Source organism: Danio rerio, chromosome 16 (assembly GCF_049306965.1).
Source record: "Danio rerio strain Tuebingen ecotype United States chromosome 16, GRCz12tu, whole genome shotgun sequence".
Lineage (NCBI taxonomy): Eukaryota > Metazoa > Chordata > Actinopteri > Cypriniformes > Danionidae > Danio > Danio rerio.
Window position 1 is genome coordinate 3,157,501 of NC_133191.1, and position 14,666 is coordinate 3,172,166.

The window sequence follows — 14,666 nt, forward strand, 5'->3', positions numbered from 1 at the left end:
ATTTCACAGGACCTTTAAAGGGTATCTATTAGGCAAAATCACTTTTATAAGGGGTTGTGTGGCAGCAGTCTATGAATATAGCCAGCTGTGAATGCTAAAATGTATTCATTTTATTTTTTTATAATTAGACTTGATATAAACAGTCTGCATTAACACTTTGATTGACATTCTCCCTTTGTACTTGTCATCAGAGGGGGAAAGCCCCGCCCACTAGTCACCATCTCTCCCTCATTAGCATAAGACGTCAGTCTTGTTTGTGAATCTGCCACTATGCTGACACACAGGCATTTCTAGCTCCGCCCTCTTCTAAAAAAAGCACAATCTCATTTGAATTTAAAGAGACAGTCACCAAAACGCCTCAATTAGGCTCAAAGCCTGAAAGGGTCAGTTTCAGAGAGTGATCAAACATTATTTGTGGTGAATTTTGTAAAAAGAGGCATAATAGGTAGAGAAAATTGATGATCAGCATCATTGTACCAACAACATAAAAAAAAGCCTGATGCTCGTTTGGTTTGGTCAATTCCAAACTAATCTTGTAATCATCATGGGACAGGCCGGTTCACCTGATCATCTCCTCTGCTGTAGTTCACAGGTCAGAGCCGTGAAGAAGCGTTCAACTCTGTAACCCAGAAGGCCCGGCAGATGAATGTCGGAGGTCACCTGACTAGTGCAAAGTTGCGTGATTGGCTGATCTCCAGGCAGCGCTACTGGGGCACACCCATTCCCATAGTGCATTGCGGTTCGTGCGGGCCAGTGGCGGTTCCAGAGGACGAGCTGCCCGTCACACTGCCTAAAATACCTGCACTCACTGGCAAGGGGGCGTCGCCTTTAAAGACTGCGGAGGATTGGCTGAACTGCCAGTGTCCGAGGTGAGCGTCAAACTGCACTCTTTCCCTATGGACCCTTTTAACAAAACTGTTATGATACTTTTAGATCTTTGAAATATTTTAGTATTTTTATAAAAAAACATGAACATTTATACATTTTATTTATAATATTTTAACAACTCATCTCTAATAACTGATTTATTTATCTTTGTCATGATGACAGTGAATAATATTCTTCAAGACACTTCTATACAGCTTAAAGTGACATTTAAAGGCTTAACTAGGTTAATTAAGTTAACTAGGCAGGTTAGGGTAATTATTATTGTATAACGATGGTTTGTTCTGTAGACTATGAAAAAAATATAGCTTCAAGGGGCTAATAATTTTGACCTTAAAATGGTTTAAAAAAATTAAGAACTGCTTTTATTCTAGCCGAAATAAAACAAATAAGACTTTCTCATGAAGAAAAATATTATCAGACATACTCTGAAAATTTTCTTGCTCTGCTAAACATCATTTGGAAAATATTTTAAAAAGAATACAATAATTCTGACTTCAACTGGATGTATTTAAGTATCCGTTTCATTGTCTTTACATCTAATTACAAAAAACGACTTGCCACTTGTGAGAGGTGTTGGTAATTTAGACAGTAAGTTTTGTTTTATTTTATTTTATTTTATTTTATTTTACTATTTTAACAGTTTATTTTATTACATTTAAATAAAATAAAAATCAAATAAACTTTAATGTAATTTAATTTTGACAGTTTTATTATATTTTATTTTATTTTAAAATGTTTTATTTATTTTGTTTAATTTAATTTAAATTTAGCATGTTTTATTTATTTAACAAAAGTTTTATTATATTAATTACATTTAAGTATTAATTAGTTTAATTAATTGATTAAAATAAAATATTGAAATAAAATTTAATTGAACAGAACATAACTTTAATGTTTATTTTAAAATATTTTTATATATTTAAATAATTTAATTATTATATTATATTATATTATATTATAATTTAATATTTTATAATTTATTATTTTATTATTCATTCTATTATAATTTATTATATTATTTTATTTTATAATTTATTATATTATATTTTAATTTATTATATAATTTGTTATTTTATCATTATATTATATTATATTATATTATATTATATTATATTATATTATATTATATTATATTATATTATATCAACTATAGAAGTTAATTTGTTAGCTAAGCCACTTGCACTTATTTTTCTTCAGTAAATTCAGTAGTCTATTGCTGATTGGGGAATAAATATCTCTGCGCAATCTGAATCTGTTTGAGCATCGCGTCAGTAGAGCTCGTCTCAGAGGAAATTTCTTCTCACATTCAGAGGTCAGACAGGTTTGGTCTCTTGGTCGAACTCTGAGGAAAATAACAAGTGTTTGATAAGAGTTTCATCTGCTGCCGTTGTAATTGGAGTCATTTTCTTCCATTATCTGAATCTTTGTTCTTGCGCTCTGTCATGTGGAATAATGTGAGAGTCCAGCAGAACTGATCATCTCTGATCTCATCAACACTGATCTGAGTTCAGACTTTAAGAGGTTTTTTCCCCTGGAGGAGGTGAAGAAGGGTATTAATAAACTCTCTCTAAGCAGATCTGCTGAAACATGATGACACTTTCACCAAAATCCAGACTCACGAATGAGAAGGCTTACGTCTCAAACATGAGATTCACAATTATGGGGGTTTTGTGGACGATCTAAAAAGCAGCATGGCTGATGTAACGAGGATATTTGTTAGTTTATACAGAAATAATAGCAACTGAGGTGCTAAATTAAAGTCAGGTGTGCCCTGAAATATGCATTTGTAACACTTTACTTTAGGTCAGGGATTCCCAAACTTTTTATTCCGGGACTCACCTAGGCAAGTAATTCAGTCTCAAGACCCACCATAATATTTTAATATGGAAAAATGGGTAAAAAATGTCTCCATTCAAAGCAGTCAAAAATAGATGGTGTGCGGCTTTTTGGATTTGCGATTTGATATGCACAAAAAGAGGCTCGAAGTGCTTCTTGTGGGATGCTGGCTGTAACTGTCATCATTTTTTTGTTGTTGAAAAAGATACTTTTCTTTCTTTTTAGAAGAGAATATGATCAACCTTTGATCAAGCCCCTTGATTATGATCAAGCCCCGTCACATCGCAGTAAATTCCACTGCTGGTGTATAGTCATAAGAAACTAAATCGCTTTTTGATCGACTACTACAAGCTGGGAAAACGTCAGATAAATATGCCAATGCCATTAACGTCATTGCTGTAACGAGGAGACTGACACGGAGGGATCCATTTTGCAGTATATTTATTAGACACAGTCAAACACAAACATCCAATACGCACTAAAGTGTGAACACACATCAACAGTAATCAATAATGGTCGTGGGGCTGGCGGCTGACTGACACAGAGTGATATACCAGGCATAGATCAATGGCAGGCGGCGTGGTTCAGAATCCTTTAAACAGGCTTGGGTCGAGGGCAGACAGCGAGGTTCAGAGTCCGTGTATAAAGCAAGAGTCGTGGGCAGGCAGAAGACAACTCAGAGTCAGAAACAGTCCGGGGTAATACACAGAAGATCAGGCAGGAAAGAACGCTCAGTAATGCTGGCCGGGGCTAAACAAGACTTCGCAATGAACTGGTGTTTGAGTGTGGCTTATATAGGGAGCGTGGGTCGTTGACTGGATTCAGTTCAGGTGTGCACAATCAGTATAGATGGATGATGTAATGCTTAAAAGTCCGGGGATGGTGACCTGTGCTGGCCAGCGAGGGGAGTGACTGGGACCGAGTCGGTGACAATTGCTGAATAGATCTAATATTTACACATTTGCTTGAGGAAGGAATGAGGGGGGTAGTTACATTACTATTACTATTTTCCATAACATCTATGCCCTTCCATAACATTAGCTAACGTTAAAACTGATAGCGCTTTAGCTATTTATTGATTAGCAATCTGTCAATGTTAGGTTGTAAAAAAATATGGGACAACAAATAGCTTCACATGATAGAATACATAGCAAACTTTAGAAAATATTGACAATAAAAAAAAAAGGTTTAGCCTATTAAAATCAATGGCCTATCCAGAAATTAAATAAAGCTATAAAATCTATTTCACTTTTAATTGTATTTGCATAAAGCCTGGTTTATACTTCTGCGTCAGGTGACCGGCGTAACCCACGCCGCAGCCAACGCGCGTGGCTGTGCATTTATACTTCTGCACGCTGTCTCTGTTGGTCTGCATTAACACTTCCGAAACGCTAGTTGGCAGTGAGGTGTAAATGTTCCTCTGTGTCGAATTTCTTCGCTGCTTTTTTGCTTTTCCTGAACACTTCCGGGATGTACAAGTGGCTCAAACTCGCTCATTTTGAGGCAGGAACCGGCGGACGTGCAACAAATGTAACTATGAGGTAAACACAAAACAAAACTTTCCATCCGGAGCTCCTTCACAGGACTCCACACTTGTAAACAATCGCTCCATCAGGCTTGCGCCATTCGCGCGGCTCTCGGTCCCGCCCAGACTCGTCAGCGCTACCAAGCCGACCAATCACAGAGCTTGCGCTACGCGTCGTTGCGACGTGTAGTTACATTTATTGAGAGGTGCACGTCAGTGACGGCCGCGGCGAAGGGCTATGCGTCAGCGCCGTAGCATACGCCGGCGTTTGACGCAGAAGTATAAATCAGCCTTAATGATTAAAGTTACTATAGTTATTTAGCGAAGAGCAGCAAATGAATCTCTCATTGAGTTTTGTTTGATAGGTGTTAATGTGAGAATGCTCAGATCTATAATCAAAGCATTCGACTAATTTAGTAACTGTTATAAACGTAGAATACGTTTATTCTACGTTTAAAAAAGTTGAATAAAATAAATTATTGTTGTACCGTTTCGAAAAGTATTCTCAGCTGAGCTGTATCCCATCTAGACTTTTCCGTGTGCGAGATTTCCATGCATACTTAAATGTGATATGTGAACTGCCCCCCAACTAAAAGTGGCATAAATAAAACACTGTCTGTCAATTGCTGTCTATAATTATGAGTCATGGTCAACGCTCCAGCATAAGGTGTGTTTTGTTCTCCTTTGTGTATTTGAAGAGCTGATTCAATGAAACTCATTTGCTGGATATTTGTCTTGGAGTCACAGGTGTGTTGTTCAGCCAGTGTTGAGTTATTGCAGCAGCTGTGGAAATGAGGGCAGGAGTGTGTTGCAGCAGATCAGATGCATTACTCATGGACCTAAATCTGTGTTTCTGAAAGTTTAAGTTTGTGCTGCTATAATGTTATTTTTAAGGATCCTAGTTGTGTTCATGAAGTCTCCTGCAATAGATGCATATACAGTTGAATTATTAGCCCCCCTGTAAATTTTCCCTGTAAAAAACTGTAAAAAAACATCTGGTAATTAACAGTTTCTGTATTTGAAGATTCACAAATGTTTTCAGTTTATTTATGGTTGTAAATTGCATTATAGGACGTCAATCTCTGCTCTGTGGACTTTTGATATTTTAGTTGTTTGAAATAAAATAATGTATAGGTAATAATATTAAGGGCTCTATTTTAATGATCTATTCGCAAAGTCTAAAGCGCATGGCGCAAAAGCATTAAGGGCGTGTCTGAATCCACTTTGGCTATTTTAAGTTTGGAAAAGTTCACTCTGCGCCCCAGTGCATGGTCTGACTGTGCTGTGCTTATTTTCTTAATGAGTTCTGGGTGTGTTTTGAGCATAACATGCGTTAAACCAATCAGTGTCTCATCTCCCGTTCTCTTTAAGAGTCAGTTTTGTCGCGCCATGGAGCATTTGCTATTAACATGACGGACTTTGTAAGTGTAAAAACTGAACACTTCACTAGCGAGAAAACATTTCAACAGTGCATCTGCAGCGTGAGGATAAAGAACGAGCCTCCTCCATTCAGCCTCTTTACTTTCTCTTTACCTTCACTCTTTACTCCTTTACTTTGATGGAGGAAACGTTGGAAACTCACTCCACTGAACACATCTATTAGGTGACATATTTAATTTAGTTTGTTAAGCACAAAGATTTGTTCAAAACTATTTTTAAATTCAGCTCTAATTTCCAGCAAACTAATTAATAACAATACTACTTAAGTGTAATCAGAAAACTTGAGTTATATCCGAACACACTTTCTGTTCTTATGCCCCAAATGGTGATGCAGACGTCTCCAAAACCCCACAGCTGGACAAATCTAAACTTGTTTTTATTAAAGCAAATATTAGTATGCATAATAATAATGATTGCCTCTCGCGAGTGCCCTTCGAGCCATCGCTATTCTTGCGTAAAGCTGCCGGAGGCTGCAGTTGAGCGACTGTCTGTCCGACTGATTGAATGATTGACTGGGCGACCGGCCAATTGGCAGACCCACCCTCCTCTTTCCCTAAACCCAACCGGTTTTACCGATTGACCCGGCGGCCCGCCCGCTTGCTTCCCTCCCTAAACCCAAGCAACGATTTACAAAAGCCGTCCAGAAAAAGAAAAGCCCTCGTCTGATTTTGACTACGTTTTCGGATTTCACCACATTCTTACCCTGTTATGAACTCGTTCACTTTATGTTTTGGATTCTGTTTTTGTCTTACCTGGTTTCTGAAACCGTTCATCCCCGGACTTGAACCCAGTCGTCGCGGTCGGCTTCCCTCCGGTTCTCCGCTCTGCCGGCGTACACAAGCTAACCGGACAAACTGGTTGCGGCGGGAAAGCCCTCTTCAAGGAGGTGAGCAGTCAGCCGGCGAGCCCCGTAATGTTCGGTTAAAAAAAATTCAATGCAGCCATACGTACCTCCGGCCACGTAAATCGCGGTCTCCAGAAACGTCCGCGGGACTACGTTTTCAGAATGCGCTTGGGTTGGAAAAACAGATAGGATCATCTCTTGTCTGCTGAGACCTCAGTTTCTGAAATGAGAGAAAGATAGATGAAGCGAGAGATTCCTGTATCGGCCTCGTCCTTGAGGACAGCAGTCATCTCTAGAGCCGGGAGATTTATTGTCTTCGTTGTTAGACATTTAATTGAAATCTGAGCTCAAGAAAGATCTCGCAGGTGGGGTTTTAGTGCTGATTAAGTGCATGAACGATTGCTGTATAGAAAGGAAAGACTTTTTTCATCTCGGACTCATTGGGAGAATCTGTTCTGCAGAATGACTGTGGTTTTCTGGGTCAGACGCACCAGCTGTGCTTCAGTTACAGCGTAGTCTGCTTGTGATGGAATAGGCGTTAAGTTGCAACTGGTGCACTGCTAACTATTTTTGCACAGATACTTTGTCAGTGACTGTGCTACTGGAATAATGGAATCTTAAAGTGACAGTACTCCCAAATGTGAAAATATACATATAAGAGAAGTTCATAAGACTGTCTTGAAACCTTCATAATCATTTATAATCATGACATTTCAATTCAATGTGAAGTGAGATTTTAGGCATGCTTATAACAACAGTCATAGGCTCGGTGTTGACTTTTTAAATGCAAAGATGACAATGCTGTGAGCTAAGCGGACAAATTGGTTGCATCGGGAAAGCCCTCCACTCGGAGGCGAGCCGTCGGCCGGCGAGCGCAAAGAGGAGGAGCGGAGCAGCGCCACACCGCCCTGCAGCGTTCACTCGAAAAAAACTAAACGCGGCCTTACTTACCTCCGGCCATGTAAATCGCGGTCTCCAGAAACGTCCACGGGGCTACGTTTCCAGAATGAGCTTGGGTTGGCTGGGTCAGTTGGTGTTTCTGTGTGGAGTTTGCATGTTCTCCCTGCGTTCGCATGGGTTTCCCCCACAGTCCAAAGACATGCGGTACAGGTGTATTGGGTAGGCTGAATTGACCGTAGTGTATGAGTGTGTATGGGTGTTTCCCAGAAATGGATTGTGGCTGGAAGGGCATCCGCTGCGTAAAACCATGCTGGATAAGTTAGTAGTTCATTCCGCTGTGGCAACCCCAAATTAATAAAGGGACTAAGCCGACAAGAAAATGAATGAATGAACTTGACAGTACCAAGACATCAAAACTGTCATAAATCTGTCATAAACATGATTGTGATGAAGCCATTAATGTTATGAATTTTGTAACGGCGTCATTCATGTGTTTTTTTTTTTTACCTTTTTGGTTTGGCTATTTTGGTGAAATCTTCATTTTCTCCATGGCAGGGTTGACATTTGCATGGAATTGCTCAATTGTGTTTATCTGGGAATGTCAAAGTGAACACCCAAAAGTGAAGCACGCTCTGCCCGGTCCATCAGTCAGTTTCATAGTACACTCACACTTCGTCTAACGAGTCTCAGTAGACAACATTAAGCCAATCACATGCATCAAAAGAAAGTAATTAACAGGCCCCTGACCAACACAAACTTGAGCAGATTCAGTCCTGAATAAGTGTGTGTCCAGTCTGAGAGAGTCCAGTCCGTCTCGAATAATCACACAATCCTGCCTATTATACCAGCCGTGCCAAGCGCTTCATCGTTGCCTAGCAACAGGCCGAAGGTGTAGCAGGTTAATTCTGTGAAAGCCAGGTGCATTATAACCCACATATGAGCCATAATGAGGTGCTCAGACGCCACAGATACATTAGCCCATTATTTATTTATGCCTGTATTACACAAAAAAGCTGCGATTTTTGTGTGTGGGCTGGACTGATTGTGCACACTGACAGGAGCATCAGTGAGTCTGAAAACTACAGTGAAGATGGGGTTAATGCAGATCTTAACCTCCTTAATTAACAACTGAAGACATAAAGCACTGATCATAATAATAATCTAGACCAGTGGTTCCCAACAGGGGGGTCCCGGCCCACAAGGGGGCTCAATGAGCTTTGTTAGAGGTCACGTCATATTTTTACAGTTTTTAGCAGTGGACAATAGAGTGGAGGAACTATGATGTCACCTTATAGGCTAATCGACTGCTAGCATAAAATTGGTTCCCTCAATAAAACCCTTATAGGATTTTCTTATAGGCTTTTCGAAGATTGTGAATAATGAGCTCTGTGTTCAAACACTGTTCATTACACTTACACGTCTTGTCCAGCCGGATAATCCTCACACCAGAATACAACTTTGAGCACTTTTGGATCTTAAATGCAAACGCAAGAACTGAAAAGCTAACATTAGGCTATAAACAGACTACACTGCCTTCAGGGCGCTCGCCTGTGACGCCAGCCCCACCCCGATATACACAACTTTATAAGCTTAATTTTAGAAATATGGTCCATGACAGGGGTAATCTCTCTGTTTATTAAATTATTCAATTCAATTCAGCTTTATTTGTGTAGCGCTTTTACAATGTAGATTGTGTCAAAGCAGCTTCACATAAATGGTCATAGTAACTGGATCAGGGTAGTTCAGTTTTTAGTGTTTAAGTTCAGTTCAGTTTAGCTCAGTTCAGTGTGATTTAAAGTCATTACTGAGAGTTCAAACACTGAAGAGCAAATTCATCGATGCGTAGCACAACCAATCCTGAACCATGCGAGGCAGTGGCGACAGCGGAGAGGGAAAAAAAACTTCACCTGATGGGAGTGAAGAAAAAAAACCTTGAGAGAACCAGACTCAGTTGGGCACGACCATTCTAATTTCTCCGCTGGCCAAAAGTCTTGTGCAGAGCTTCAGTCTCTTAAATTATAAATTAAATTAAATTATAACCCACGCTATATATTATAAACAAATAAATATGCAAAAACACATCTGTATATAGACCTACGTGCCTTTTGGATCGTGTTTTACGTGGGAAATGCATCTGTTTTAAAACTGCATGTATAAATGTGCCTACATGGTATTATCATTAGACATATTTAAATAAGAGTATCGCTTGCATGCACACAGCCTGCTTATCTAAGGCCCCGTTTACACTAATGCATTTTAGTTTGAAAATGCATAAGTTTTGCTACGGTTATGCCATCCGTCCACACTACGCCGGAGTTTTCGAGTGTCGAAAACTGAACGTTTTGAAAATGCTGGAGATTGTTAGAATAATGTTTTCATTCTAAAATGCTGCTGCTCCGTCTCTGTGTGGATGTGGAAAACGGAGCAGTGTTGCCAGATTGGAAATGTCAAAGTATCGTACCAGAACCTCAAAATTATTGTATTTGGAGGAAAATTATCGTACATGAGTCAAACTGAGAGTATACAGCTATTATCTAGACACATAACGTTTTGACACAACGTGCAAATGACCACAATACATAAAAAAAAAACTAGGTACCTTAGTGGGAAGGTTCAAACTCCACCTCTGAGTTGCTGTCATTGAATGTTGCATGTTGCCAGATGTTGAGGGATTTATTTTCCGTACAAATTGGGTGCCGTAATGGACTGCAAAATAGTGCTGGTTGGCTTGAAAGCAGTGCACACTCAGAGGTGTGCATGCTTTGTTTTAATTAGACTAACTTTGGAAAAAAACACGTTCACAAGACGCATTTAAATGGGGAAAAACGAGAACATCAGGGGAAAACTTGAAAACTCGTCCTGCTCACCTTCCTTTACAGCACGAATTGTTTTAACATTATTGCTTAAAAGATCGACCTCAAACTGAAAACTACTGACCTAACCACGGGCACGCGCAGCAGGAGTGTTAACTCGTGAGAGAGAGCCATTCTCCACGTTGATTGGCTGAGAAGAGGCAAAGTAAGATGAGATATAGAAAACGTGCCTAACTCCACCTACTCCTCACAGACAGCACAGAAAAGATGCAGCTAGATCAATAAGTAAAGAAGCCCGAAGATTCTAACGAAGTTACTATTAAATGCCATAAAATTCTGAAATTATTGTACATTATAGGATTTTTCTCATTATTGATTGTACATCGTACAGAGGTCGAAATTATCGTACAAATACAATATTATCGTACGTCTGGCAACACTGAAACGGAGACATCTGAAAACGGAGGCGGGGCTGCTGAGATTCGCTACCTGATTGGGGCTTTTGTTTCATTGCCTATCCTTCCCTTATTGGTCAAGCTCCTATCACATGACTATAACACATGGCTTTAACGCTACCGGAAGACAGCAGACCAGCCTTCAATGTAAACAACAACACGGACACAAATGGGAGCGTTGTTTGCACTATTGTTTGTTTTAGGCGCCATTGTGCAGTTATTCATGTGTTACGTTTAGAAACAACTCGACCTCGTATCATAACATTCACTGTTCAGTAACATTCAGTATCATAACATTCACTGATCATCATTATAGTAATCTAGATAATATGATACTTTGAGAGGTACATGCATTCAGATTTCACACCATGTTTGATATCATGTTTAATGTCATGTTTATTCAAATCAATTTTCATATGGGTCGCTTTTGGCTCTTCACAAGATTTTATTGGTCATTTTTTTCTTCAGGAAAAAACGTTTCCATTTTAAAATACATGAATAATAGGATATAAAAATGATTCAGTTATAAACGTTTCTCTTTTCTCTGACTCGTGCTATTGGTTTTGAGCTGGCCGAAAAGTTTAAACGGACTAAAATTAAACCTGCATCAATGTCCTGCTCCTCCCTGTGCTCTAAACTTGGATATGAGAAAGTATTTTAATCTTTTAAAATCACGCACAGTCGGCACGTGACTCAGTGGTTAGCACTTTTGCCTCACAACAACAAGGTCGCTGGTTCGAGTCCTGGTTGGGTCAGTTGGCATTTTTCCCTTTGTTGGCGGGTGCTCCGGTTTCCCCCACATGCGCTATAGAGGAATTGAATAGACTAAATTGTCCGTAGTCTATGAGTGTGTGTCTGAATGTGAGTGTGAATGGGTGTTTCCCATTAATTGCAGCTGAAAAGGGCATAAAACATATGCTGGAATAGTTGGCGGTTCATCCTGCTGTGGCGACCCCTCATAAATAAGTGACTAAGCTGAAGGAAAAAGAACGAATAAATGAAAATTATGCACATAACCTTTCAGTATGTCAGACAGTTTGACCCAGTGCAGGATTCTGTTCATTATATACGTCAGTGAGGCCCAAGTGGCCGTGTTTCTTGAGAATGAACTTTTTTGTGTGTGTGTGCTTTTTTTTTTTTTTGGCAGGTGTAAAGGACCGGCGGAGAGAGAAACGGACACCATGGACACCTTTGTGGATTCCTCCTGGTACTATTTCAGATACACTGATCCTCAGAACCCGCTGAGGTAAGGAAAGCCTCTCCGTCTGCTCTCTGTCTGACCCAGCAGGTGTTTGGGTGCACAGCGACCCAGTCTGAGTCGTTTCACTTCAACAAAACTGACTGCGAAATGTCACCGCATTGACCCGGCACACATTCTCACCAACACAATCAATAGCAGCATCACACATTAGCGCAGCGTCGACTGAACTGCACTGTCAAAGATATCTGTTGATGAACGGTTTACGAGTTTTGTGATGTTTTTAGTTTATTTGCGGTTGTGAATTGCATTATGGGATGTTGATCTCTGCTCTGTCCACTTTTGATATTGAAAATTCAACTCCACAGTTTAACAAAGTGACTTTTAGTGACATTTTAATAGTTTGAAATAATATTCAATTCAATTCAGCTTTATTTGTGTAGCGCTTTTACAATGTAGATTGTGTCAATGCAGCTTCACATAAATGGTCATAGTAACTGGATCAGTGTAGTTCAGTTTTTAGTGTTTAAGTTCAGTTCAGTTTAGCTCAGTTCAGTGTGGTTTAAAGTCATTACTGAGAGTTCAAACACTGAAGAGCAAATTCATTGATGCGTAGCTCTACCAATCCTGAACCATGGGAGGCAGTGGCGACAGCGGAGATGGAAAAAAACTTCACCGATAGGAGAGTGAAGAAAAAAACCTTGAGAGAACCAGACTCAGTTGGGCACGACCATTTTAATTTCTCCGCTGGCCAACAGTCTTGCGCGGAGCTGCAGTCTCAGCGAAGACTCGTCTGTCCCTGGAGCATCACTGGAATCAGTCTCATGCTCTCCACTCCCCCATGACCACCAGTGCAGCAGCAGCTCAGGATACGGCCTGGTCCCGGATTATGGAAACCTTGGGATCATCTCGTCGCTCTGAGTATCCCCAGGTGGAAATGGAGAAAAAAGAGAATAATTAGCGTAGCTGCTGTTCATAGTGTATATAAGCAAGATTAATATCATGGATAAGAAGTAATATCTAGAGAAATAAGTGTGGAAAGGAGCAGAAAATATGCTGCAGTTTATTACAAGGTGTTTGTAGTCAACACTCTCCGAAAAAAATGGTTCAATGTTGTACCAAAGAAGGTAAAAACCCTTGTCACTGGGGCAGTACCTATTTATTGAACATAATTGTACCTCAAGACAAAGAAACACAGTTGTACCTTTAAGGACATGATTTGTTCCATGGGAAACCAAACGGTACCTTTGGTTTTTAAAACCTGCAGATACAATATTGTGCCTTCATCACAGGTACAAATCTGATCCATGAAGGCACCACACTCTCAGAAATAAAGCTCCGGCAGCTGTCACTGGGGCAGTACCCTTTTAAAGGATACATTTTTGTACCCAAATCGTCCACGGTGATACCTAAAAGGTGCATATTAGTACCCAAATGTACCTAAAAGTACCTTTATGGACCCTTCAGATATTAGTTCCTTTTAGAGCTTTTCATGTTTAAAAGTTGTTGGAGGAAAGATTAAGGGCCCATAATGCACTTCAAAAGCATAAATAATCACATCACAAATTAATCACCAATTGAGAAAATCTGCTAATGCACAGATATGTTTTATAGTGTGGAAGGAAATATTTAAATTATTTTATTAGGATAAACCCCTTAATCCCATTTTCAAAGAGGGTCCCACAGTGTATCACAATCACATAATAACACAAGAAAACAAAATATTTCCCAAATGATGTTTAACAGATTCAGGAAATTTTCACAGTATTTCCTATAATATTTGTTCTTCTGGAGAAAGTCTGATTTTGTTTTATTTCGACTAGAATAAAAGCGTTTTTTAATTTTTTAAAAACCTTTTTAAGCTCAATATGATTAGCCCCTTTGTGCTATATTTGTTTTCAGTTGTCTACAGAACAAACCACTGTTATACAATAACTTGCCTAATTACTGTAACTTTACCCTAATTAACCTACTGAAGCCTTTAAATGTCACCTTAAGCTGAATACTAGTATCTTGAAGAATATTTAGTCTAATATTATTTACTGTCATCATGACAAAGAAATCAGTTATTAGAAATGAGTTATTAAAACTATTATGATTAGAAATGTCTTGAATAAATCTGCTCTTCCTTTAACAGAAATTGGGGAAAAACATACAAGGAGGGCTAATAATTCAGGGGGCTAATAATTCTGACTGTATATTAAATTTGCAAAATGCAAATATTACAGGGGAGAAAAAAAGCGTTACAAGATTACAAGAGTTATTACAAGAAAAAAGTAAGTTCGCTCATTAGTTATTTCATGAATTGTACATTTAAAGAAAATAATGATTTGGTAACACGTTAGATTGGGTAACACATATTCACTGTTAAGAGTTTTTCCTCCATAAACAGCTGATTACTGGTTATTTATAGTGCACTGTGAAAATATGTGTTGATTAACAGTGTTGTGATTCGTGCATGTTTCCTGTTAATTATACAGATTGCATTATGGGAGTTTGATCTCCAACTTTTTTAAAGATGTGACTCTCATTGACTTTTTGTGGTTCAAAAACTACCAACACAAGCAGATTAAGTCAACATCAGTTTTGTTTTTGTTTTTTTATTTTTTTTTATTTTGTACAAATCTTAGTGGTTTGAACACAAAACAATGACGTTGTCATTAAAACATCCTCAGGAATGTGTTTATTCAGCTCATTTTAAAGAAGTATTTATTTATCTATTTAATCTTTTCATGAATATATATTGGTGAAAGTATCTTTTCTGTTG

General features: G+C 38.9%; 1 protein-coding gene across 2 annotated transcripts in view; it reads left to right on the forward strand.

Moving 5' to 3' along the window:
- lars2 (leucyl-tRNA synthetase 2, mitochondrial) overlaps positions 1-14,666 on the forward strand; it is a 97,807-nt gene that overhangs the window by 52,743 nt on the left and 30,398 nt on the right. For both annotated transcript variants that reach the window (XR_012391289.1, NM_001105701.1), the window contains 2 exon segments: positions 586-869; positions 11,849-11,947. Coding sequence is in view for 1 of the 2 variants with exons in the window: in NM_001105701.1 (NP_001099171.1) it covers positions 586-869; positions 11,849-11,947 (383 nt within the window). In the remaining variant the exon portion in view is untranslated.